The sequence below is a fragment of the Ochotona curzoniae genome, unplaced genomic scaffold, assembly GCF_017591425.1.
Source record: "Ochotona curzoniae isolate NIBS_2020 unplaced genomic scaffold, NIBS_Ocur_1.0 scaffold_4701, whole genome shotgun sequence".
NCBI lineage: Eukaryota > Metazoa > Chordata > Mammalia > Lagomorpha > Ochotonidae > Ochotona > Ochotona curzoniae.
In genome coordinates this window covers 63,783,122-63,811,063 of record NW_024467122.1, presented here as the reverse complement: position 1 = coordinate 63,811,063, position 27,942 = coordinate 63,783,122, and the positions used below count along the sequence as shown (strand labels likewise).

At 46.0% G+C, this 27,942-nt stretch overlaps 1 protein-coding gene across 2 annotated transcripts; it reads right to left on the bottom strand.

Annotated features, from left to right (window-relative positions):
• Window positions 1-27,778, bottom strand: CCNB2 (cyclin B2). Of its 2 annotated transcripts, XM_040969563.1 has the most exons (9): window positions 27,579-27,774; window positions 24,592-24,720; window positions 24,375-24,488; window positions 8,985-9,155; window positions 8,728-8,886; window positions 6,341-6,577; window positions 5,931-6,071; window positions 1,256-1,366; window positions 1-245 (listed from the first exon to the last, which is right to left on the bottom strand). In XM_040969563.1, the coding sequence occupies exons 1-9, from the start codon at window positions 27,600-27,602 to the stop codon at window positions 135-137; spliced, it is 1,197 nt and encodes a 398-aa protein (XP_040825497.1). In that variant the 5' UTR covers window positions 27,603-27,774; the 3' UTR covers window positions 1-134. The 2 variants fall into 2 exon arrangements, with proteins under 2 accessions (XP_040825497.1, XP_040825498.1); XM_040969564.1 differs by lacking the exon at window positions 8,985-9,155 and having other exon boundaries at window positions 27,579-27,778.
• Between the last annotated feature and the right edge of the window lie 164 nt (window positions 27,779-27,942).

Here is a 27,942-nt window from a genome sequence, read left to right as displayed (position 1 = left end):
AAAAATCAACAGCTTTATTTTTACACTTAGAAAATTGATCTGAGAAGAGATTTCATGAAATAGACCAGTTGACTATGTACAAAACTATGAGTTCTAAACCAATAATCCAGAGTGTGTGGATGAGGACAGAACGCCTAGGCCCTGGCCAGGAGAGGGGAGGCAAGGTCCTTGATGGCCTTGGAGTTCAGCTGAGGGATCGTGCTGATCTTGAGGAGCTTGCTGCTGGCATATTTATTCTTGACGGCCTGCAGAAGGCATTTAGGATGAAGTACATGTCAGGACCTCCCGCCTTCCTCCTCAGTGCTGTTCACGCACAAGAATCCCGGGGGCAGAGCAGCCCATGCTGCCCGCTGCCCCGTTGCTGAAGCCAGTGAGAGCGCTGAGCTCCCGACTTGTTGTCCTGATCACTTCCTGCCACTTCATTAATGAAGAAAGCCCTGCTGGTGGCCCAAACAAATCTCAGGGTTTAAGGCACAAGCCTCTCTCGGGAGCCCCAGGAATAGGATAAGGGAGAGGCCTGGTCACACCTAAGGCCATCAGAACACAACGGCTTCACCAGGCTAGCAGCGGGAACCAGCACAAGAACCTAACAAAACCTGGGCAACCACACACAGCACACCTCCACCCTGGGGCTCAGTCTTGCTGAAATCCCACGCAGTGAGGTCAATGGAGGATTTCCTGTGGTACAAACTCCTGACTGAATGTCACTAGATCTTTGGCAGGCTCTGCTACTTGGAGTCAGACAGGGTGTCACACAGGGCAGGCCAGCACCAAGGCCCCTCTGACTTCTCACTACTGGGCCATGTGGCTGCTTGCCAGCCACCTGCTCTTTCTCTCCTCCTGGCCATGCAGGTTCCTTTCAGTCCCTGCTCCACAAGGTGCTGGGCAAAGGCCCCAAGTAATGTCCCCAAACACGTGGCCATTTGCTGTGAGGGGCCTTGCTCTTCTGATCACAGGATCCCCACCTCCCCTGCTTGTTTGGTGCCCAGCCAAAAGGACTGTCAGGTGCACAAAGCAAATCAAAACACTGAGCAACTGAATGGCTACCAGCAGGCTGGACCTAGACGTGGCTGGTCTGCGTGCCTTGTCACAAGCAAAGTCTGCTCTTCAAGGCTCATCACTGTGTGCCACCAGCAGAATGAAAGGCTTTCTGAACAAATGGACTTGCACATAAGCCAGTCGTACAGTGACATGAAAATACACACACAACTTCCATAACCCCATGCTTCCCATGACTCAGAAAACGAGTACTTACAATGAACTTTGTTAAGTTTTCATTCACTTTTACCACATTTTTAGCCATGTGCTGCATGACTTCCAGTACTTCATTCTCGGTGTAGCCTGTGTAATACTGCTGCTTTAGGTTCTGAATGCAAGACAAAGAGGAGACGGAAATGAGAGGCAGGAAGTGTAAATGGTACACACACTGACATGACTTTTATGAAAGCTGTGAGATGAATCCCACCTTCTGATTGCCTAGTACAGCCCCAGTGCCAACCTCTGAGTCAGATGAGTCCAATCTGAGACAGGACTCTGCGAGAGGCTCATGACTGCCCAGACATGGAGGGTAGATCTGCTAACAGGCCAACTTCTATCAGCAAAGTGAAAGGGAATAATGGAAAGGAAGCTAGAATGGAAATAGAAGCAAGGTGGTGTCCCTTTTCCAGCGCTGGCCGGATCTCAAACATCACTCCGGAACAGCCTGCCTGACAACCAAACGAAGAGAAATTGCACCATGGACAGCAATCTGCCAAACCCAGAAGAGCTAAGACTGCTCAAGCTTCTATTGTTGACCCATGTGGTGACGCATCAGGGGAAAGCTAAAGAAGCCGCCTCATCCAGCCTCATCACCTAGTCTCCCCAAACAAAATCCAAGCAAAAGCATAACTATTGATTGGCAATATTGTGAAGATATATACAGTTCTATTTCAGAGTGCTGTGACAAAGTTCTGAAAAAAATAACACATCCCTTTAACACAGGATAACTGACAAAACAAACCATAATTCAAACTTAACCCAGCAGTTTCCTGCAAATGCACACCTGGCAGGCAGCAGGCGATAGCTCGAGTGGTTGCCAACTTTGTGGGCGACCCAGACTGGCTTCCAGATCCCAGGCTTCACCAGGCCCTGCCCTGACTGTCACATGCAGCTGGGGAAGGAACCAGGAAATGGGAGCTCTCTAGTCATCTGCCCATGTCTGCCGACCTTTGAAATACAGACGCCTCAAAAAATAAGATGCTGGATTCTATGCTTGGTATACACTAGCAATGAAAGAATCTTAACTGAATTTGAAATGTAATACAGCAACAAGGTGGAGGAATCCACCATGGAGGGAGGGTACGGGGAGGGGTTGGGGGAATCCCAGAGCCCATGAAACTATGTCACATAATGCAATGTAATCAATAAAAAAAATACAAAAAGAATTAAAGAGATATAATCTATCTTCAGGAGTCAAGAGTGCATCTGTTTGCTCATGTTAGCAATAGAATGACAAAAGTGCTGGTCTCTTAAAACTGCTTTATTAGCATAAACTCATTTGAATGCAAATATTTTGTGAAGCTATTTGCTACAAGAATAAAATTTAAGATGAAATAAAATTTTTTAAAAAATGAGCAGAGTTCTAAATGAGCTCATGTATTTATTTTGGTGCAAAAATGTTTTGAAAACTATGAACAGATTCTTCATGTTGTACATATCCCATGAACTACTGACAGAACCATCTATGTGTTTGCAATTCAAAATTTTGTTTTTGCACCAAAATAAACAATCATTTAGTTTCACCTTCCACAAACCCTTCTGCAACTGGCAACCTTGGATCTAAACTGCTGCTGTGTACATGGCAGCACCTTCCCCCCTTCTCTGGGAGTCTTCACACTGGCAGAGTCATGCCTCCTGGCCATGCACTTCTGTGTGCATGCACAACTTTAGCTGAACCATATGAACCATATGGAAGTGAATGGCAGACACCATGATATATCACGTCTAAATGCTTCAAAAATCTCTCACACAAGAAACATCACCAACAAGTCCACAGTCATCCAGTCTTACTGTCAATAATTAATTTCTCCAACTGCTTCACAATGTTCCATGTAGAAGTTTTTGTTGCATTTTTGTTTAAATCCAGAGTGCAACCAAAGTGCATACACTACATCAAATCATTGTGTTTGTAGCCTTTTACATTTACTATTTTTTAAAAGATCTATCTATTTTCATTGGAAAGGCAAATTTACAGAGAGGAGAGACAGAAAAACCTTCCATCTGCTGATTCATTCCCCAAGTTGCCAAAACAGCCAGAGCTGAGCTGATCTGAAGCCAGGAGCTTCTTCCAGGTCTCCTACACAGGTGCAGGGTCCCAAGGCTTTGGAGCCGTCCTCAACTGCTTTCCCAGGCCACAAGCAGGGAGCTGGATGGGAAGTGGATCATGCAGGATACAAACCTGAGCCCACATGGGACCCCGGGCAATACATGCAAGGTGAGGATATAACCAGTGAGCCAAGGCCAGGGCCCAGCCTTTTGAATTTAAATCAGTCTCTACCTTGTCTTCAATGACAGTTTCTTGACCCTTTCAGCCCGTTACTTTCTGACTGCTTCCCAACCGGAGTTGCCTACATGTTTCTCTGTGACTAATGCAGGCATGAACACTGCATCAGAGACAATGCATACTCCTTGTTGTCCCAAAAGGCATGGAGAGTCAGGTGGCCCCATCACCAGCAAAGCCAAACGCTCCCCGAGGTAAGGTGGGAACCCTCAGGCCCCTGCCTCCTAATTCTTCTGAACTGGAAGTGTCTGTAGGATAGTAATTTGAGACCACATGAATTTTATTCCTCAAAATTCCTCAAAACAGTAATTTTTGGTCCTTTTCTGAATCAATTTTTACAACGGGAGATTTAAAAAAAAAGATGTAAAATTCCACCACTTTTAATTAGCTGGTCTTCTGATAAAAAAAAAAAAGAATCCTGGCAAACACAAATATCTCATGTTCTCCTTCATATGTGAGAACAACAAAATTTAAAAAGAAAATGATCTGAGTATATCAGTTGTGTGGTAAATGCAATGCTTCTTCAAACTTTGCTTTAAATCTTTGTCCCATAAATTGACAGAAATTATACACAATTATATACCTCTGTGGTTTCAATAATTTTGACTATCTTAAGATTTACACATGAGAGAGGGTGAACGTTTTTCCATCTGATGATGGTTTATAACCCTTGCCTTTTTGTCTGCTGTCCTGTCGTCTCTTTATATTTGTAAAACTCCTTATCTGGTGGAGCCAGGAAGTCTGACTACAGTGCAAGTTAAAAATATGCTATCTCAAATGAATAATAAAATAACAAGTTTGAAAAAAGGGACAAAAAAGATACAGGCTGCAAGGGTATGCATTTAACTTGGTAGTTAAAACGTTAGCATCTCAGCACAGCGTTCCTGGGTTCAATTTTTTCTTGAGAAGGAAAGAAGGAAGGAAGGAAGGGAAGTTCCCGTTGATTTTTGGTATCACTCTGAATCCATGGATTATTTTTATTAACTCATTATATTCTGCATTATATTGTATCACTGCCAGAGCACTGTCGTATGATTCTATGTTCCATGGATGCAACTTCAATGACCTTGGATCGCTGACAGCACTGACAAACCTAGGCTTCCAGCACGTGCCCTGCCATGGCCTTGCATCTGGCTGTCTGAGGCGGCCTAGTTCCTAGGGGACAGTGCTAGCTAGTACCCAAAATGTAAGCACAAAGACATGCTTATCACTACTGGGTTATCATTGTTTCTAAGCCCTTTCATTAAAAAGCTAACAGATTTTCAAAGCAGATTTAATATTAGAAGGTTTTAAATTGTTAATATTCTTATATTGAATTTCTGAGTTCTTAATAAGAATCAATAAATTTTGCTTTATCATGCAATACACACAAAAGAATATCAGGATTATAAGAGACCACTATTAACAATCAAACTGCCAAGTAACTTTTATGTAACTGCTTTGGGCCCTTTAACTTGCCATTACAGAAGGATGTGCCCTCAGAAGGATGAGGTCAAGGCATGCAAATCCATTCTGTTATGTTACCAATTTGATAGTTAAATTGCTTGTTCCTGCCTGATTTCATTTTAGAATTTGCATAAGGCATTCATACATTGTAAACGTTTATATCATGTGTAAGTCAGTAAGAAATTACAATCCAAAGCCTTCCCTTGCTCAGTCTTCTGCTGTTCCCACAGAACCCCAAAGTGTCCATTTTTATCAGTTTCTGGCAACTCCTTTGTTTTTGAAAAATTAGCCAACATAAATAGATAGACTAATACATGCTCTTTCTAGCACAAAAGGAACACTACCATAGACTCCTGCACAGGAAACAGCTGTCCTGGCAGCCAGGATGGAATGCCGAGGCCCACGCAAGTCAAAACAGCTAATTGGTTCCCACAAACACACCACGAGCTCCCTGCACAGGAGCAGTGGCAGTGTGGGAGAAGCAGCCTCTAAGCCCTCTCCCACTCGCTGGTCTCCTGCGAGGCTGAGCAGACGATGAAACTGCTCAGCTGCCAGGAGTCAGGCTCCAGAGTGGCCCAGGCCTTGCACTGTCTTCTGTTTCTGTCTCCTTTCTTGGTTTGTGAGATAAGAGTGGGGGAGCTGGTTGCTCCTACTGTCCACCTTTATCTGAACATGGCTCCTCCTCCCTGGACCAGCTAAACAGCATGTCTTGGCCTTGGTTTGTCTTATGTGCTTGACAACTTGCTTGTTTCATTCAATAAAATATCTAAGAAATCATACATTGGTTCTATGTGGCCTTCCTCATTCTTGACATCTATACATCGTGCTATAATCAACCAGTCTCTGAGCTGTTCGAAACAGCTTACTTTTCTGTTCAAATGCCACGGTCTTTAATGTTATCAGGACTTAAATACAGCCCAATGAACTTCTTCAACCCAATACTCACCCATTTTCCTTGGCCTAGAACCTTCTGAGACAAGCAGGAGGCAGCGGCTGCCACCTTAGAAGGGTGATAATGCACCATGTCGTAGTCAATCAGAGTCAGCTCCATCAAGTATTTGGCTAACGTGTGCTGTTCCACATCAACCTGGGAAAGGACAGGCAGGGACAGGGAGAACCACAAGGGCTATCACTCTCTTAGAACATTCTGAATGTCCTGAAACTCTTGACTCGCTCACCCATCCTTGCCAAGGACTGCTGTCCCACACTGTGTTGCAAACTGGGAATGGGAGGCCTTATCTCATAGGAACTGATGAGAAAGTTTATCTCTGAGAATGCTTTCTGTTAATTCTTGAGCTTCCCCTTAATTGGGTCCATGTTTCTGGGCTAAGATTTCAGACAGAAATGGGCACTTACCTCGCCTGCTTTGGAAGCTCGCCTTAAGAAGTGTAAAGGCAAAGGTCGACCCAACTCAAATTTCAGCTCTTTCAGAATCAAAGTCTCCATCTCTCGGATCTGGGCACTGGTGTAAGCATTGTCTGTGATATAAACAAAGTCCTCAATGTTTGGAGAAAACATCTCCTCGTACTTGGAAGCCAACAGCAGAGCAGTTATCCCAACCAGCTGAAGCTTCTTGCGGGAGACTGGCTGGACCTGTTTGGGGGGGAAAATGTGTCAGCGCTCACTTCTGCAACAGGATTGGGCTCTGGGAGGAAGGTGCAAGGAAAGCAGAGCCCAGAGAAGTCCCTGCCATCTGTGCTGAAGCTCATTGCTGGGCCCAGGAGACCTGGACACCAAGAGCATGGCTAACTCTCTGATGGATGCAGATGGCACAACATAGTTCCTCATCTTTAATGATGCAAAAAGGATGGAGACACCAGCCTACCATCACCCCACTAAGGAGGATGCTGGTCACCCTGGCCAGCCTTACCGTGTTCTGAGATGCAGGCCAGCAAGAGAGTGAGCACCTGAGGCCTGGCTCAGCCTCCCCTAAGCCTCACCAAAACCCGAAGTCCAGCCACCAGTCAGCAAGGAGAAATCTCAGCCCAGGATATGAGTGCTTCCATCAATTCTCTCCCCCCCTTTTTAAGATTTATTTACTTTTATTGGAAAGGCAGATATACAGAGAGGAGGAGAGATAGATAGGAAGATCTTCCGTCCAATGATTCACTCCCCAAGCGGCCAAAACAGCCGGAGCTGAGCCGATCCAAAGCCAGGAGTCTCCTCTAGGACTCCCACGTGGGTACAGGGTCCCAAAGCCATGAGCTGTCCTCCACTGCTTTCCCAGGCCACAAGCAGGGAGCTGGATGAGAAGCAGGCCTGCCAGGATTAGAACTTGCACCTACATGGGATCTCGGCATGTTCAAGGCGAGGACTTTAACCACTATGCTATCGTGCCGGGCCCCTCTTTTTCTTTTATAAACTACAACTTTACTTTTCTTGCCTCAACTTTTGCTACAGGGAATCTACCTAAATTATTACCATGCTTTCCTGCCCAATTAGCATTTCATATTGCAAACAACTGAATCTGTGGTTACTTGGGATTTTGTGGGATCTCAGGCAATTATTATAAACATAAATATCACCATATTGTGTTGTATAATATGTACTTGACTTAATACATCATGAATGGTGCCTTCAACTAAATCTACAAACAGGGCTACCATTTGTTAGACGTTGGTGTCCATCCTAACTGCTGTCTGTGCATTTCCAGTTGATAAATACTTTGAAGCTCATTCTGTCTCTCAGCATGTTCTAACAGTCCTATTTGTAGTCCACATTGCCACCTCTGTGACTTTATAAAAAAAATCAACCTCCTCCATCTTCGGTGGTGATCAAATGCCCCAAGTGGGTGGAAACCCGAGCCCTGAAACTTTGAGATTCCTCATTTCTTAAGCAGGAAAATTTAATACCAAAGATTGCCAAAATGTGGCCAGTGCTGTGCTGTAGCAGGTAAGCTGGCTAACCTGCAACACTGGCATTTCATGTGGTGCCAGTTCAAGTGCCAGCTGCTCTACTTCCAATCCAGTTTCCTGCTATGCACCTAGAAAAGCAGCAGAAAATAATCCAAGCTCTTGGTCTCCTGCACCCACTTTGGAGACCCAGAAGAAGCTCCTGGCTCCTGGCTTGAGACTGGTCCAACTCCAGCTGCTGTGGCCTCTGGGGAGTGAACCAGTGAATAGAAAACATTCTCTCTCTCCCTCAATTTGTAAACTTCAGTCTTTCAAATAAACGAATCTTAAAAAACAATTTTTTTATAAGGTACCAAACTTTGAACACCACAGAAGTAGGCCACAACAAATTTCACAGCATTTGATAGTATTTCCTTTGAACAATAATGTGGAAATCCAATATGGCTGAGCATCCCTGATCTGAAAGTCTAAAATCTGAAATGCGGAAAGATCCAAATCTTAACGTGATACCACAAGCAGAAGCTGCACATCAAGTCTCATGGGATGGAGCTAACACACACACACACACACACACACAGTGGCTGGCAGCCTTTGTGTGTAAGGTGTGCATGAAACTGCTTCCATCTCTGTTATCTCGTTATGCATATGCAAATATTCCAAATGAATCTTTGTTTTGTTTGCAAGCATTTTCACGGAAGAGAAAGTATTTCTCAGCACAAGTGTTAACGGGTAAACCTTACGGAAATACCCTGGGTTGGTCAGCATCAAGGGTTTGACAAATTTGGTCCACTTCATGAAACACCTTGGCTTTTCATAAACCAGCTCTTTGCTGCCATCCCAGCTCTTAGCCTCAAGGAGGCCCTGGCCCCAGGACCCTGAAGCCACATTTACCTGTAAAAACCGATCCATGATGGCAACGCACATGTAGAGAGTTTCCTGCAGGAGCCGAAACTTGGAGTGAACTTGCACCAGCCAGTCCACCAGGATGGCACGCATTCGTCCGTTGATGTCTCTCCCATCTAAGAAATGTGGGTTGATGGATTGCAAAACCTGTTGGCAGAATTAAGACCTGTAAGCACTGACCCCATCTCCTTTGCAGCTGTGTGCTGAACCCCACCTTGCTTGTAATAACCACAGAGGTCCCCCACCTCCAGCTGCCTCAGGTACACGTAAATATCCTTCACATAGTCACTGCAGAGCTGCGGGTTCTCCCCGTCTTCCTGGTCAATATCCTCAATCTTGCAGAGCAAAGCATCAGAGAAAGCTTGACAGAGGTTCTCCTCCTTCATGGACACATCATCAGGTACAGGAGAAGGACCCTACGACCAATCACAGCACAAGTGTTACTTCACTGGGCGCAGCCCTCACGCCAAATGTACGCAGAGCCACCAGAATTCGACAGCGGCACTACAGGCAATGTTTAAACACGGTAAGTCCAAACCAAGTAAGCCCTGTAGAAGAGGTGAAACATTCAAGATACGGCAAATATTTTTAGAGAAAGATTAATTCTTTTTTTTTTTAAAGATTTATTTTGTTTTTATTGGAAAGGCGGATATACAGACAGCAGGAGAGACAGAGAGGAAGATCTTTCGCCTGATGATTCACTCCCCAAGTGAGCACAATGGCCAATGCTATGCCGGTCCCAAACCAGGAGCTTCTTCCTGGTCTCCCACGCAGGTGCAGGGTCCCAAGGCTTTGGGCTGTCCTTGACTGCTTTCCCGGGCCACAGGCAGGGAGCTGGATGGGAAGTGGGGCCGCTGGGATTAGAACTGGCACCCATATGGGATCCTGGGCGTGCAAGGTGAGGACCTTAACCACTGCGCCATCACGCCGGGCCTAAGAGAAACATTAATTCTTGAAAACTAATTTCATTCAAGGTGAAAACCACACAAGTCCTCACCGTGGCCTATGAGGCCAACCTCACCCGCTGGTCCTCCGGGGCTTCTCGCAACTCCTTCCTTCCTCCTCTCAGCTTCCTTTGCCCAACCCCCTAGCCAGACCTAATCAGACAGCCCCATCCAACCTGAATGCCCTTGCCTGTGCATCCACAGGATCATCCCCTCATGGTCTGCCAGTTTTGCTCAAAAGGTTGATTCTGACTTCTGTTTAAAATCAGCACCAGCTCTGCTGGCCTTTCCCACATATATTTCATCTTTTATTATTCCTACAGAACCTATCAACTGCTGATATACTAGAGTTAATTAATAAGTGTGTTTTCTGACCATTCCCACTTGAGTTTAAACTTACTTATTGGGGAATCAAGATGGCAGAATAGGGCAAGGACACGTTTAAACAGATGGAGAAACATTTGATCATGATGAAGCAGAAAGGACACATTCAAGGAAATAGGAGAGAACAGAACAACAGCAGAGGGGTACCTGAAGACTGACAGACACAGGAAAGCAGCGGGCACAGCAGTGTGGTGTTGCAGTGACTGATACTCCAGCAGCATTCAGCTAATGGCGATCTGAACTCCACCAGCAGCCAGAACTCCACCAGCAACCAGGTGGGAAGGGACTTTCACTGGGAGCTTGGGAGGTAAACCCAGACAAAGAACTGTCCGTCCTGCTGCTCTGTTTGATTTGACCAGGAGCAGAGACAGAGCAGCAGATCCCAGATGGACAGTGCGAGAACAGGGTGGATTTCACAGCCCAGTCAGCCCCCTAGAGCCGAATTGGGCACACAGAATTCAGAAAACTCATTATAAAGCTTCTGGTCAACAATGAAAAGCACATACAAGAGTTCAAAGAATTTAAGGAATATGTTAAATAGGAAATAGCAGCAATAAAGCAAATCAAGGCTGATATATCAAAAATTAAGAACAGAGTAGAGCAAATTAAAAGTACAGTAGACAGTCTCCAAAATAGAATGAAGCAAGCGGAAGAAACAATCTCAGAATTGGAAGATATCTCCTGTCACCAGGGGGAAGCAAACAAAAAGCTGGAAGCAGAGCTGGATCAGGCCAAAAAAAGTATTCAAGAATTGAAAGACACTATTAAGAGACCTAATATAAGAGTTATGGGAGGGTGGGCCACAGGACGGGGCATCTCATGCCTGGATCCCAGATGACAGCCACCATGTGCACGTGGTGAGCTGACCCTGGGTGGCCAGTGCGCCATTTGGTGCCAGGTTCCACCTGCTGGCCGCCTGGCCAGGGAGCTCTGGGGTTTTGGTTCTTTTAGTTGCTGCTTTGTTAGCTCCAGGTTGAACCCATTGTGCTTCTAGGACCTGCAACATTCGTAAAGATTCCCATTGGGAGTAACTCTTCCTTTGTAAAACTTGTAATCACTGAACAATGCTGACCACCAAATACCAGTCCAGTGCAAAAGCTATGGCTTGGGGCATGTCCTGCAGAATTATATCATGTTACCTGACATGATGATGGATCAGGAGAAGGGTCACATTAAGCAAGTCATTACATTAACTAGCACTTAAGAACCATAACTGGGGGTAAATTCTGTGAGGGATGCGTGGGCCACATCCTGTGAAAATTCTAGCCCCACTGGTTATCTCAAGGGTTGGGGTGGTGATGGACTAAGCTAGGTGTGACCAAGCAGCCTGCCATCACTCACAGGTAAAGGAACCCACAACCGTCTGGACTGGTCAAGGCAGCAGCACCCAAATATGCATCCTGAATAGGGTGTGGGGTGGGCCGGGCTGCAACATTCACCAGCTCATACAAGGCCCATAGGAAGGCTTGACTATGCCGGACACTGGCCTAAAACCCAATGTCATGCATGAGAACTGGGTACAAGAGTGGGTCAAGTGGAGGAACTTGGGAAACTCCCCTGGCGAGTCATAGCTCCTGCTGGTGAACCTGGGGGTCAGACAAGCTGGGAAAAGTGGCTCCAACAGCTGGCAAATGTGTCAATTGGTAATGGAACAGGGTGGACAGGGCAGACTGAGCAAACCTTAGCCCACAAGCAAAACTAGAGACCAGGACGGAGCACAGGTCATGCCGAGCTAGGCTCTTGTACCTACTGGTCTGCGTGAGCCAAGAACGCTAAGCCACAGTGTCTAAGCCAGAGGTCAGGACAGGTGAGGGACTGTGCCAAGCTGAGTCAGAGCAACCATTGGCATGTGTGTGATCTATGGCTGGGAACAGGTCCAGTTGGGGAGATAAGGGGACAACCCTAACTGGGTTGGGGTTCCCACCAAGGGGCGTGTGACCTGGAATGGGGCTGCATTCTGATCTGGAAATGGTTATAGTCTCCCTTGGCACAAGTGTGGACTGGGATTGGATGCACCGAACCAGGCCAGACCCCAATACCCTCTAGTGTCCTGGAGGACGGGGATAGATGTGCGATGGAAAAGGCAAGGTCTCAAACCCCTACAGAGCCATGTGTGAGCCATATGTGGGTATGGACAAACCATGGCTGGGCTGAAACATCCAACAGCAAGGACCAGTTTGGGTTGAAGGCCAGCCAGGAAAATCCACTGTTCCTGCTAAGACAGGAGGTGGACTGAGTAGGGCTGGCTCATGGACCCACTGGTAAGCGTGAACCCTGGCATGGGGAGAGGTTCTGATGGAGGAGCCTGGGCAACTCCTCTGGCAGGACACAGACCCGGCAGGTAAGCGCAAGAAGCATGATAGGAAACAGCCCAGAACAGGCCATGGAAAGTTACTCACTGGCATACATCTGGCACAGGTCGGGGGCAGACCAGGCTGAATCAGTTCATGTCATCCACTGACAAATCCAAGCACCAGAACACTGTGGGTCGAGCCAGGTTCGGTCGCAACAAAGACTAGTGCACAATATGGAATGGCAAGGTGAGGTTGCCTGTACTGGAAGGGACCGCAGCGCCCAACCCGCAAGCATGAGAACCAGGAAGAGAGGGGTCAGTGCCAGCAGGGGAATAAGGGAGGGTTCCTTTGCTGGACTGCTCCCACTGGAGAATGTGGGCTGGGATGTAGGCCGGACTAGGCAGGGCTGTAACACCTGTACGCCTCATGTGGACTAGATCAGGGAAAAGCCAGGCTGGGCTGATTATTCCTACTGGTACAAACAAAATTAGAGTGGGTGAGGGTTGTTTGGGCTTAGCCACAGCATCAGCTGGCAGAAGCTGGCACTGGGGGCTAGTTCTGTCAAGTCAAACCACAGAACTACCTGGAGAGTGCATAATCTGGGAGTGGGAAGGGCCTGGGAGGGAAATAGTGGGCTCCTCCCTCTTGGGTTACCACTTCCACGGGAGGGCATAAAACTAGGACAGTGGCTGGGGTGGAATGGGGTGTGGGACAGGCTGGACTAGTCTGCTACACATACTGGCAAACCAGAGTAGGGGGTGGGCCTGGTGGGGGTTATTGCGCGTCACTCCAACTAGGCTGCAGCTCCTACTGGTTTATGCGAGGGCCGAGTATGTGCTGGGCAAAACCAGGCTGGACTGCAACACCCATTGGTTCCAGTGGAAGTCGGGAGTGCAAACAGAACCAACCAAGCAATTGCAACCATCAGCTGATCAGGGCGATGAACTGTGTTGGGCCCTATACTTGCTAGCACATACAAGAATCTGGTTTGAGAACACCTCAGACAAAGTTTCTTTGGAGATCTCCCCAGTCAAAATGCTGGACTCAGAACCCTAACCAAGAAAAGAGAGAAGACAGAACAGGTCAACCAACCATCTCAGCTATCCTGGCAGCGAAATACGGGGCAAACAGAGACTCTATGATGGACTATGTCAACCAGTGGATTTTTCAAAGACCTCATAGTGCTTGGAGTGGCAAGATTGGCAGCGATTCATAACTGTTGAAATATCAAAACCACTTGAGCAAGAACCTCAGAGCATACCCTACATCCGGGACCTGGGGAGGGTGGGAAATTTGGTGGGCCTTCTCCCTTAATACCCCCCTTTAAACATGAAGGAAACAATATGGAAAAAATAATAGTCTTACCCACTTTCCTGTAGCCCTTGAACCTTTTTAGCCTAATTAACTATGTAAAGATTGTGATAATATTAAAAAAAAAGTTATGGGAGTTCCAGAAGGTGCGGAAAGAGAAACTGGTTTTACAAATATATTTAATGAGGGCCCAGCATGATAGTATAATGGTTAAGGGTCTTGCCTTGAACATGTCAGTATCCCATATGGGCGCCTGTTCTAATCCTGCATGATCCACTTCCCATCCAGCTCCCTGCTTGTGGCCTGGGAAAGCAGGTGAGGATGGTCCAAAGCTTTGGGACCCTGCACCCGTGTGGGAGACCTGAAAGAAGTTTCTGGCTCCTGGCTTCAGATCGGTGTATATTTATATATATACGTATATATAAACATTTATATATATATAAACATATATATAAACATTTATATAAACATATAAACATTTATATATATATAAACATTTAATGAAATAAGGGAAAAATTCCCTCATCTAGATGTTGTTTGTTGTTTGTGGTGCCCCAAACAACATCCAGGAGGGGCACAGAACTCCCAACAGGGTTAGCCAGAAGCAATCTTCACCAAAACATGATTATCAAGCTCTCCTCAACCAAACATAAGGAAAAGATCCTTAAATGTGCACGTGAAAAAAAATCAATTGGTGTATAAAGGAATGCCAATTAAATTCACCGGAGATCTCTCACAGGAAATTCTACAGGCAAAAAGAGAATGGAGTGACATATTCCAGATTCTAAAAGAAAAAAACTCAGCCCAGGATAACGTACCAAGCAAAGCTTTCTTTTGTCTTTGAAAATGAAATAAAATTCTTCCAGAGTAAAGAAAAGTTAAAAGAATATGCCTCTTCCAGACCTGCCCTACAAATGATACTTCAAGTGTTCTCTTGACAGAGAAGAGGAATAGCACCTACCAAAGCCAAAGACAAATGTGAAGAACATCCCAGTAAAATGACAACAGAAGACTAAATCAATGAACAACCCATTCCTAAAATGACAGGACCAAATTACCACCCATACATATTAACCCTGAATGTAAATGGCCTAAGCTCAATCAAACGTCATAAATTAGTAGACTGGATTAAAAAACAAAATCCATTTATTTGTTGTCTAGAAGAGACACATTTCACCAACAAAGATCAGCAGAAACCATATCTCATGGATTTTGATGTTTTTGTTTTTGTTATTTTAATCTCTTCAAAGCCATTTCTTCTGATTAAATTCTTCAATGACTCATAGATCATACAGTAGCATTTTCTTCAAGAAGGTTCTTGATTTTCTTTTTCATTTCTTCAGTGACACATTAGTCATTCATTAGCATGTTATTTAACTTCATGGTATTGTTAATTTCTTTTTCTTCCTGTTGTTGATTTTATATTGTGACTTTTCATTTAAGGGGATGTACAGTAACTGTGAAATGGAGACTAACATCCAGATGTAAAAATACAATGTAGTATGCATTTCTACTTCCAGACAAAGATGGACTTACAAGGACACTGTTTACTATATCTTGACAATAGGATTCTAGACTCTCTGCCATTGTCCATGCCCGCAACGATGGACATATGACTGTGTGTAAAGAACTATACTATAGGGCTCGGTGACGTGGCCTAGCAGCTAAAGTGGGACCCTGCACCTGCATGGGAGATCTGGAAGAGGTTCCTGGTTCCCGGCTTTGGATCGGCAAAGCACTTGGGGAGTCAATCTTCGGACGGAAGATCTTCCTCTGTCTCTCCTCCTCTCTGTATATCTGACTTTGTAATAAAAAAAAATCTTTAAAAAAAATAGAACTATACTATAGTAATAATATAGGAAAACTACGTGAGGGGGGAAGGGAAGTTGAGGAGGGGATAAAGGAAATCCCAGGAGCCTCTAACTGTATTATAAAATGATAATAACAATAAGTAAATAAAGATTTTTTTTTATTTATTTACTTCTTCAGGGTCTCATGCATCTAAACGAACTGGCTAGGTCACACTAAATGAAAACACTGGCCACATTGGTTCAGAAATTACTGGAGGAAATCATTCATTTTAACAGCTGCCACCTCTAAGCACAATATTTTCTTCAACTATTATGAGTTGAAAGTGGCACCAGAAAAGCAAAACAAATGGGACTAATGCTGTAGGGTAGCAAGATTAAGCTGCTACAACTTTTTTTTTTTAAGATTTATTTTTGTTGCAAAGTCAGATATACAGAGAGGAGAGACAGGAAGATCATCTGTCTGATGATTCACTCCCCAAATGACTGCAACAGCCAGAATTGCGATGATCCGAAGCCAGGAGCCTGGAAGGTCTTCCGGGTCTCCCACACAGGTGCAGAGTCCCAAGGTTTTGGGCCATCCTTGACCACTTTCCCAGGCCACAAGCAGGGAGCTGGTTGGGAAGTGGAGCTGCCGGGATTAGAACCAGAGCTCATATGGGATCCCAGCATGTTCAAGGAGAGGACTTTAGCTGCTAAGTTACCACGCCGGGCACCATAAGCTACTACTTTTAATGCCGGCATCTTGTATCAGAGTACCAGCTTATGTCCCCAATACTCTGCTTCTAGCTTCCTGCTAATGCACCTGAGAAGGCAAGAGAAGCTGTACTTGAACTCCTGGCACAAGATGGGAGGCCCTGCTGTGTCTGTGTGTATAAGACATCTGTGATTTCCTCTCTGTGCATCACTCTGCCTTTCAAATTAATAAACAAATCTTAAAAGAAAGAAAGAAAAGAAAGAAAAGAAAGAAAGAAAAGAAAGAAAGAAAGAAAGAAAGAAAGAAAGAAAGAAAGAAAGAAAGAAAGAAAGAAAGAAAGAGAAAAAAAGAGAAAAAGGAAAAGAAAAACAAAAACAAAAACAAAAAACAGGGCCTGGCACAATGCCTCAGTGACTAAATCCGTGCCTGCAGGTACTGGGATCCCATACAGTCACCAGTTCATATCCCGGCTGTTCCACTTCCCATCCAGCATCCTGCTTGTAGCCTGGGAAGACAGTAGATGATGGCCCAAACCCCTGGGACCTGCATCCACGTGGGAGACCCGGAAGAAGCTACTGAATCTGGATTGGCTCAGTTCTGGCCGTTGTGGTCACTTGGGAGGTAAACCAGCAGACAGAAGGCCTTTCTGTCTCTCCTCTGTGTAAATTTGCCCTTCCAATAGAAATAAATCTTAAGAAAACAGAAGATAAAGAAAAGAAAGAGAAAAGAGCAAGTTCCAGAGGACCTGTGCTTTGCTACAGCACATTAAGTCACTGCTGGCAACAGCGCCAACCCGTATGAGTGTGGTTCAATTCCGGCTGCTCCACTGTCAATCCAGCTCCCTGCTAATGTACCTGGGAAGCCAGTACAGGACCCAAGTCCACGGGCCTCACCACCCACGTGGGAGACCTGTGTGAGGCTCCTGGTCTGGTAGCCAGCTTTTGTAGCCACTGGGGCAATGAGACCCCTCCCTGTCACTGGTTCAAATAAATAAAACCTTAAAAAATAAATAAAAGCATGTCCCCGTCTGTGAACAAAATAGCAGAAGAAAGCATAGCCCATATAAATATACACAATATTTTATGTTTGCTGACTGGGTTCTTATTTATAGAAACCACACAAATAAAAAATTTACAAAGTAAGTTAAGTATTTAGTAATGAAGTATAAATAAACCATGCCTTCTAGAAAAAATAGAAGGTACAAAGTAAAGCCTCCCAGGACTGCTAGGCTATAAAGAATATGTATTAAATATGTATTAAAGAGCAAGAGGAGGCTGCATAATAAAGCAGGTAACTTTAACTTATAGCAAAACTCAGTGACTATTAAACTTGTGTCGAAGGACGATACAACATCAAAAAGAAACAGCAGTCCAACAACAAGTCCTTCCCTTTTAAAGACCTTAACCTGAGAAAGGGCCAAGCATGTATAAGCCTGGTGCAGTGGCCTAGCAGCTAAAGTCCTCGCCTTGAACACATGGGGATCCCATGTGGGCGCCGGTTCTAATTCTGGCAGCTCCACTTCCCATCCAGCTCCCTGTTGTGGCCTGGGAAAGCAGGTGAGGACGGGCCAAAACCTTGGGACCCTGCACCCACGTGGGAGACCTGGAGAAAGCTCCTGGTCCTGGCTTTGGATTGGCGCAGCATGGGCCGTTGCGGCCGCTTGGGGAGTGAATCATCAGATGAAAGATCTTCCTCTCTGTCTCTCCTCTCTGTATATCTGACTTTCCAATTAAAAAAAAAAAAAAAAAAAAAAGGCCAAGTGTGTGAGACATATGGGTTATCAAACTGCAGAGCGCAGTCTCTCGGGTGCCTGACAGGAGACCTCCAGGAAGCTGAACTAAGGCTGAAGGGAAGCAGGCTGGGGTGCCAGAGGAGGCAAAAAGAACAAAGGTGACTTGGGGAGAAGGCAGATGACCAAGGAGGCAAGGGGAGCCTGAGCCCTGCTGAGGGCCTAGACTGTATGTGGGCTGCAGCGAGGGCACCGTGACAGACACCCGGAGCTCAGCAGGAGGCTGGCTCACTGGAGGGGAGCTTTTCCTGCCTGGAAAGGCTGACAGCACAGGAAGTCAGGTATCAGCTGTGTCCCACTCAGAAAGCAGTCTTTAATTTGGTCACACCCCAAAGCTAACAGAATGAGACAAGCATATGTTCTGTGGCTGTGAATCCAGAATTGATGTAAAGAATTCCATGTGAAGGGCCCGGCGCGATGGTGCAGTGGTTAAGGTCCTCGCCTTGCATGCCTGGGATCCCGTATGGGCATCGGTTCTAGTCCCGGCAGCCCTGTTTCCCTTCCAGCTCCCTGCCTGTGACCCGGGAAAGCAGTCAAGGACAGCCCAAAGCCTTGGGACCCTGCACCCGCGTGGGAGACCAGGAAGAGGCTCCTGGCTTCAGATCGGCATAGCATCGACTGTTGCGCTCACTTGGGGAATGAATCATCGGACAGAAGATCTTCCTCTCTGTCTCTCCTGTCTGTATATCCGCCTTTCCAATAAAAATAAAATAAATCTTAAAAAAAAAAAAGAATTCCATGTGAAGTCCAGCACATCATTCCTAAAAGACCTGAAAAGCTCCAACCTGTCTATTCAGGCAGTCACCTAAGCCTCAGGGAGCAACCATGCAATCTTCCATTTAGATGTGTTGAGCTAGTCCACTGTCAGACTTTAATTTTATTTGAAGACAGACTTCCCATGTGCTGGTTCACTGTTCAAAGGCCCCTAACAGCCAGGGCTGGGCCAAGCCAAAGCCAGGATGCCTGACCTTAATCCACGGACAGCAGGGTCTGCAGTTCTTGGGCCACCCGCTGCCTCCCAGGGTGCATGTCAGTAGGAAGCTAGAGCAGGGCTGGTCTTGAACCCAGGCACTGCAGAACAGGGGGCAGGGTCTCAAGCAGCATCTTAGCTCCTGTGCCAGACACCCTTTCCAATCACAATTCTTTGAACAAAAGTGATTTGTAAATAAAAACCTCCCAACTGGATGAATCAATGAGTTCTATGGCTAGTGAAGACAACTGGAAAGTCAAATCAAAAGCTGTATGAAGTGTGAATTTTTGCTTATCCTGGGGCAGGTATTCAATTTAGCAATTAGGGCGTCAGGGTCCCCTGTCAGAGAATGGGAGGTCAACAGCAGGTTGCAGCAGGGATTCCCACTTGCTGCCGCTAAAGACCCTGGCCAGCGGCAGGACTGGGGCTCCTCTCAGAAACATGGGGTGAGTGGATTGTGTTCCTGCTCATGGCAGCTAGTAAGGGCTTTCAGGGAGGGAACTAATAGATGGCTGCTCTCATTGTCTACCTCTTAATAAAATGAAGTTTTTTAGTTTTGTTTTAATTTAGTTAAGTTCAGAGGCTCCTATTTGATCATTCTCAACTTGCTAGCACAAGTTGAGAATGCAGAGAGCATCAATAATAATATGTAAATATAGGTGTATTCACAAGTTGTGGTAAGAGTTCTTCCTTTCTTGAGACACCATTACACCAGGAAAAGCTGCAAGTGTCCATGAAGGCATCTGGACGTCAGAATGTCAGAGCCTGGTGCCCTGAGTTTTCTAGTTTCTGCAGGCTGCAACTCATATGGCCAAAGCATAGCATATCTTCCAGTGGTACACTAGGACAAAGTGGCTAGAATGCAGGCTCCGTGCTTGGGTGACCCGAGCTTACAACTGTTATTTACTAACAGTGAGAGGCTCAGCTTCTTTGTATAATGTGCAAACTAGTATAATGCTAATAGCCACCATGTAGGATTATTGTAGATATTAAATGAATGAATATGAATGAATGCTTAAAAGAGTTCTTGGGCTCAGTGTGGTAGCCTAATGGCTAAAGTCCTCACCTTGCATGCACCAGGATCCTATATGGGTACTGGTTCTAATCCCAGCAGATCCACTTCTCTTCCAACTCCCTGCTTGTGGCCTGGGAAAGCAGCCGAAGACAGCCCAAAGCCTTAGGATACTGCACCCGCACGGGAGACCCAGAAGAGGCTCCTGCCTTTGGATCAGCTCAGCTCTAGCCATTTGCAGTCACTTGGGAAGTGACCCAGCAAATAGAAGATCTTTGTCTCTGTCTCTTCTCCTCTCTATATATCTCACTTCCCAATAAATTTTTTTAAAAAGTTTCTTTCTCTACTTTTAAATTTATGACATACAGTATCAGATTAATTGCAGCAGGGGAGGATCACAACAAAAACTGATGCCAATCAGACACCTCATTGTAGCAACAAACATGTATGTGTGCATATACAGGTACTCTCACTTGCACATGGGCAGAACTACTTCCTGTGATTAGCTTTCAGAAGGCAACAGATGGCAATTTGTGGGAATTAATGAACTGGTCACTTAGGTATTTTAATATTTTTGTTATTTGATGACTATGTTCCTTGTGTAGATAAAAACAAAGTCATTCTTTTAAAAACAAATGTGAAGGGCCAGGCATGGTAGCCTAGCGGCTAAAGTCCTTGCCTTGCACACAACGGGGTCCCATATGGGCATCGGTTCTAATGCCAGCAGCCCCACTTCCCTTCCAGCTCCCTGCTTGTGGCCTGGGAAAGCAGTCGAGGACAGCCCAAAGCCTTGAGACCCTGCACCCATGTGGGAGACCTGGAAGATGTTCCTGGCTCCTTATCAGCACGGTTCCAAACGTTGCAGTCACTTGGGGAGTCAATCATCAGACCGAAGATCTTCCTCTCTGTCTCTCCTCCTCTCTGTATATCTGACTTTCCAATAAAAATAAATCTTTTTTAAAAAAATGTGAGCAGTTGTGTTTATTTTCCTTTTACACAGATCTTATATTAGGGAGAATTAGGTCATAAATCATGATTGTGTTTGAATAGTAACTATCACTGAATTTGATTTTGAAACCAAATCTGCAAAACTCCCAGCTCCCCTGAGTTTCTGGCTGCCATTTCTCAGTTCTCCTAAGCATGCACCTCACTGTGAAAGTGCATGCTAACCCCGCTTGGACTCCTCGAGTCTATCTGGCTAAGACGTACCTGGAGACCGAGTCAATAGTTTCATGTTTCCCTAATATCCAGCAAACAAGGGGTTGAGGAAGGTCTCCCCTTCCTTTCAAAATACTCAGTGTTCACCAGACTTCCATGGTCATGGTCAGCAGCAAAAATTTTCTAACCACTCCCCTTGCCATCCCCACCTCGCCCTCCCGCTTCAGGATAACTAGCCTGTCAGTGCCCAGAACCCTTCAGCTGCTCAGCCAGGGCTCTGCTTCACCTGCCCTCCAGCCTCACAGAAAGGATGGTACCACAAGTCCAGGAACACCAGCTCTCAAGCGCATCTCCAGAAAAGCAGCTAGAAACCTGTGCATTCCACTGACACTACATCAAGTACAGGGCGGCTGCCAAGGAGCCGGGAGGCCTCCAGGGCAGGAAGCAAGGGGCTCACCGGCCAGGAGCGGCCCCACCCTCACAGACACACACACCCTCACAGACACACACAATGGTCCCTTCACTTTTTTTTACTGCTCAGAGTAAAGGCGTGTGTTTGAACTGAAAAATAATTGTTCTTTAACTACTGATAACTTCTAAACTAGAACACTGAGTTATGTTTCCACCACGTGTAAGTGATGCTTATGTGAATGGAAATAGAGCAGCCTCAAAGGAGTCAGCCAAGGAGATGTGGGGAAAGGGTGGAGCAGTAAAGGGCATGGGGAGAAACAATTTTTCCTTTGTTTCTTTCACAACAATTTTTTGGCTCACTGTATTTTTTTTTAAGTAGTCTTTTTTCTTCTACTTTCATTCAATCAGAAATGTGTACCAAGGGGGAAAGACTGAGAATTTTAGGGAAAAAAATGAAACTCAACCTTAAGTCCAACAAAATACTCAAAAACAATTACCATTGATATTTTGCATACATATGTGCACTTTAAAAGCTAATCTGTGGTCACATGTATTCTGTTACAAACTGGTTTCCCAATAATGTTACAAGAATGTTGATATTGTAGAGATTCAATTAAACCTTGATACCTGTGGCTAAATGGTGTTTCATGAAATGGACTTAAATCAATATCCTAATACAGGCTACTTTAGCAACTATATAAGCAGTATTCATTACAGCACTATTTCAAAGAGCTTAACTATCCCTCTGATCATTTTTTTTTTGGATGAAAGTAAGAAGACTTACACGCTGTGGAGAAGAATGATCTGAAATCCAATGCCAAATCCTCCGTCTGCAGTGTGGGAGGAACCACAAACAAGTGCTGCACAGCAGCTCAGAGATTAATGTGTGAAAATGGGCCTCTGGCTTTGCTAGGTAGTAAGTCACCAACCAACTGAGCCAGGCAGATAACCAACCTCCCAGGCAGGTTAGCTGGAGTATCTGCTCTGAGCTGCAGCACTCCATGCAAAACCTTTGCCTGCTGCACTTCCCACCATGGAGTTCTGGGTAAAGGTTCCCCCAGGCCGCCCTCTCCCTCAGATGTCATCAGCCAACAAGATATCCCCCCACCACTTCAACAAATCTAAAGCCAAACAGGGCACCCTCCCCAAACATGCCTCCCTCTCTTGGCTTTCCTATTTAATGACATTAATTTATTCTGTAAGTGGTTTAAGACCCACATGTTCAAATGGCCCACTCCTCCACTCCAAGCAGTGTATACAAAGCACCCTTTCTAAATCCTGAAGGATGTCCCTGAAGGGCATTCTGGTACACCCTAACACAGTGTTGCTCCTTAGCACTTCCCACGCATGACAGGTAGGGAAGAGCTTAGGGCTCTGGGCTCGTCAAGACTCAGATGACATCTCCCACCTCACCTCCCACCCAGAGACACCTTATGATTTCAGTATTTTTTCTGTTGCTCAAAAGTCTGTAGTCTCCTCATTGCCTAACAGGGGGCATTCTCATTCAGCTGCAACTGTCCTGTCTGAATGCTTCCTCCCACATAACTTTTGATTCAATCTAGACCTGCAGGCTCCTTGATCCCAGGACATGGACCGCGGCTTTTTCAACTTGGCTGCCCTGATGCTTACTGTTGCTTTTTCACCCGTAAAGGGACCCTTTCCTCGTATCCTTCAAAGTCCCATTTATGACACCAGGTTTCCTTTAGCCACTCCATCCCTTAGCGTGCTCTCCCGCCGGCAGGTAGACCCTGCCAGGAAGCCACCTGGGTCTCCCTGTTCATCTGATGCCTGCTCACAGACTGCTCAGTGGCATCTAACCAATCCCTGGAATTGCTAATTTAATGTACAGGTACATATGCCTCTTCTACTTAAGTCTCCCGGAAGACACATATTTCCTTAGCAAGCTTAACAAGTGGGTATGCACAGTATGTATTCGATAATACCTCTTTTTCAATTGTGACAGACTTCAAAAAACTTTACAGAAAATGGAATTAAAAGATAAGTTTTCGGGAGAGAGAGAAAAATTGTGAAACCCACCCATGAGTTTCTTCTACCATTTTTCTTGTAATTTTTCCCATAAAGTTTTTGTAGCAATCTCATATATGCAAAGTTCTATTTTGTAAAGTTTCCAATATACATACACATGTATACATATTTGATATATATTTATCTTATGCTGGAAAGAGTGAAGTAGTTACTGTTACCTTCCAAGCAGCTACACGGTGCCTATGAACAAGTAACTCCTGTATGAGAGCTTGAGCATATTTGAACATAAAAGCGAACAAGTCCAGGAGTCTATCAGCATTCTAACTCCGTTTGAGTTCACCAGTCATTCCCCAAATACCTGCAACAGCTAGAGTTGAGCCAAGCCCTACCGGGGAACCAGGAATACAATCCAGCTCTCCAGAGGGTGGCAGCAACCCCGTTCCTCGAACCATCAGAGATGCCACCCAGGGTCCACCCTGGCAGGAAGCTGATTGGATCAGGCTAGAACTGAGACTCAAACCCAGGCATTCTGGTGTGGAGTGCAAGCATCTTAACCACTAGGCCCATGTCCATGCTTCACGCATTATGTAAATCAAGTCCCACAACATTTCACACTGAAATCACTGCTTTAGGTAGTAAGGTGATACCGGCGTTACCTATCAGAGTTCTCCGTTTCTGTGATGGTAAGGCACCTTTTGCAGTGCAGCTGGAAATGCATTACTTCAGGGCCTGGCGTGACAACCAGTGGATGGGAGATCTTTCTCCCTCTCCTTCTCTGTATATCTGCCTTTCCAATAAATATAAATCTTAAAAAAAAGAAAAGAAAAAGGAAATGGACAACTTCACTGAGTGTAAACTCATTTCTTCCTACCTTTGGAGGCAGCGTTTCCATCTGCACTGGTTTCACAGAAGCAGTAGGTTTCAGCTGTTTGTTGACATTTGTTGCTTTGGTGGGGTGAACTGGAAGTTTGGAGTTCTGAGGTTTCTGCAAGGAAGAAGAAACACAAATGGGGCCAGATAGCCAGTGTTGCCCCTCTGGGCCTACAGGATCAGCGTCTATATGCACACCAAGGCCTCAGGGTTTTTACCTTAGCTATCTGTACTGCTCTGGTTGTAACTCTATTTCCAATTTCTTCTAAAACAGCACGCCTGATAGTCACATGACTTTTAGCTTTAGGATTAACTCCTGCGTCTATATTCTCCACATCATTGGACACCTAAAACACACACAACAAAAAGTTAAGGAAACATTAATATAAAATAAGTTAATATCAGGTACTCAAATTGAGACTTTAGGGAAAGTGAATGTGCTAAAACCCAGTAACAAGGCACACATTAAGAAGTCTTTAGGGCCCGGCGCGGTGGCGCAAGTGGTTAAAGGTCCTCGCCTTGCACGCCCGGGATCCCATGTGGGCGCCGGTTCTAGTCCCGGCGGCCCCGCTTCCCTTCCGGCTCCCTGCCTGTGGCCTGGGAAGGCGGTCGAGGATGGCCCAAGGCCTTGGGACCCTGCACCCGCATGGGAGACCCGGAAGAGTCTCCTGGCTTCGGATCGGCATAGTATCGGCCCGTTGCGCTCGCTTGGGGAGTGAATCGTCGGACGGAGGATCTTCCTCTCTGTCTCTCCTCTGTGTATATCTGCCTTTCCAATGAAAAAATAATAAAAATAAATCTTTAAAAAAAAAAAAAAAAAAAAAAAAGAAGTCTTTAGTTTTTTGTGACCGATTACATAACCCCAAATCATATATCTACTTTATTTGTGTTGTGTGATCTTCCCAAGTGACAAAACTATTTGGAGGGGCAGGCACAGTACGCTAAGCCTCTGCCCAAAGCACCAGCATCCCATAGGGGCCCTGGTTAGAATCCCATCTGCTCCACTTCCCAGTCAGCTTCATGTTAATGCCTGGGAAAGCAGATGACGGTGGCCCAGATCCTTGGACCCTGGCACCACACGGGAGAGCCAGAGGAAGTTTCTGGCCACTGGCTTCAGACCAGCCCATTTCTGGCCGGTGCAGCCATTGGGACAGAACCAGCAGATGAGGCGCTCTCTCTCCTGTCTGTAACCCTGCCTTTCAAATAAATAAAATCTTTAAAAAGCCTATTTGAGCATTTAAGTGGGCCTCACAAATAAGCGATTATTTCTCCTGTAGTACCTACACCATTAGCTAATTCACATCACTTTTTTTTTTATTTTTTGAGGCCTAGCATGGTGGCCTAGCGGCCTTGGGACACTACACCCATGGGGGAGACCTGAAGCAGGCTTCTGGCTCCTGGCTTTGGATTGGCACACCACTGGTTATTGTGGCCACTTAGGGAGTGAATCATCAGATGGAAGATCTCGGTCTCTCCTCCTCTCTGTATATCTGACTTTCCAATAAAAATAAATAAATCTTAAGAAAACAAATTAAAAAAAAAATTTATTGGAAAGTCAGTTTTACAGAGATAGAAAAAAAATCTTCAGTCTGTTGATTCACTCTGTAAGTGGCCACAGTGGCCAGAGCTAAGCCAATCCAAAGCCAGGAGACAGGAGCTTCTTCTGGTCTCCAACGCAGGTGCAGGGTCCCAAGGCTTTGAGCTGTCCTTGACTGCTTTCCCAGACCACAGCAGGGAGCTGAATTGGAATTGGCACAGCCAAGAAAAGAAACAGAGCCCACATGGGATTCTGGTGTGTGCAAGGTGAGGATTTAGCCACTAGGCTACTGTGTGGGGCCCTAGTTCAGGTCACTTTTTAAAAAAATGTTCCAATACAGAGATTGGTAATGAGTCCAATTAAAGTAAAACATTAAGGAGCTATAATATGAATAGGTAACAGGTTTGACTGCTTAAAAAAAATCACGTTGAGTAACTTGAGCAGCTTCATTTTGCCAATTAGCAAAATAAGAAACGCTCCAGGGAAATACAGCTTTGTCAGTGAGGTCAGCCCTGCACAGACCTGCTGCGGTAAGGATGCTGAGGGATGCTACTCCTGGGTGACACAGTCTCGGCTCTCAGATGCAGAGAGGCCAAAAGGCTGGAAATAAAAATTGATGGTTGGTGTTAACAAACTCGCTTTAGAAAGAATGTGATTAGAGTTAAAATCTGCTTCAGTAAAAAGAAAAAAAAAAAAACAGAAAAGCAATTCCCATCACAAAGATTGATCACACAGTGGTAAGCATTTCAAACGCAAAACAGGGTCCTATCCTGGAGATGTGGTGGGTCCTTCTCTTAAGAAAACTCCCTAAAGAGGACTTGAGTGTATCTGTAACGGCGGAGAGGCCAGACAGAATCTTCCTTGAAAGATTTTGATGGGATTTAGATTCACAAAAAGTTATGAATCCAGATGGATTTACTCAGGACTTAAAATTTATATTCTCGAGTGGCACTGTTCAATTTTTCCAGTATCAATGGCCAGTTTTCTGTAGCATTTGTTAACATAGCTCTCATGGGTGGAAACCTGCTCATGTAACTGTTGAAACGAGCAGCTGTTAACTAGCAGCTCGGCCTGGCAAATGTGCTGCAGCTGTGTCACAGCCCGGCCCGCTGTTAGCAATGCAAAGGTGGATCTGAGGGGGAAAATGGCCCAAACACCCTAACACTCGGTTTGTTACAAAGATTAAACAACAAGTTTGGACTCTTTCGTCTCACTTCAGCCATATGGGCACAAGCTATATGCATAATCTCTATTACACTAGTCAAAGGGAACAAACCCATACCACAGTGAACTTGGCCTGGAAGCCCGCGAGTGCGGGAACACGGCCGTGGCCGCTTTGGGCTTGATGTAACAGGCCTAAGGAACCCGTCTCGGCTCCCCACCCCCACCACAGATCCCAGCACTGGCAGCCGGTTGGGAGAGAGCGGGGAAGGAAATCCCGGGACGAGCCTGCGCCTCGCCAGCTAGCTGGCGGCCAGAGACCCCCGGGGATCGCGGCCAGGGCCGCTCGTTTGACAGGTGTCGCGTCCGACACCGGCCCGACCCCTCCCCAGCCCGGGGCCGCACCGAGCTGACCGCGGCCGGCCCCCGAAGGCCCCAGGGCGACGAGAGGCAGCCGCGGTGCGGGACAAAGGAGCCGGGCGCGGCGGGGAGGCCAGACCCACTCACCGTCGGGCGTCGGAGCAGCGCCATGAGGGACGCGGAGGCGAGTCCCACAGCCCGGCCGGGGAGCTGGCAGGCACTGGCGTCCGCCGCCGTTGGAGCGGCTCCCTAGGCCCGCTCCACACAGCGGCTTCGGCGAGCTGCCCTTAGTCCAGGATTCAAATACCGCGCGGCCCGCGCCGCACGCGCTCCCATTGGGCGGCCTCACGCACGGCGCGCCCTGCTCATTGGTTAGATCGGGAAGCACGCCCGGGCGCTGATTGGTGCAATGGTCGCAGGCTCCTCCCGTTTGGTTGGCATAACAACTATGGGAAGGGCTGGGTTTGGTTTGTTTTCCTCCTCGTTGTTGTCTTAGGATTTCTCTGTCATT

What these genes read in the sequence shown, in the direction of transcription:
- CCNB2 (XM_040969563.1), bottom strand. Translation starts at nt 27,602, where the DNA reads ATGGCGCTGCTCCGACGCCCGACG. An exon ending in TGTACCTGAGGCAGCTGGAG is followed by an intron (nt 8,887 to 8,984) that starts GTGGGGGACCTC and finishes TTCTGCCAACAG; the next exon opens with GTTTTGCAATCCATCAACCC. An exon ending in AAAACTTAACAAAGTTCATT is followed by an intron (nt 246 to 1,255) that starts GTAAGTACTCGT and finishes TGCCTTCTGCAG; the next exon opens with GCCGTCAAGAATAAATATGC.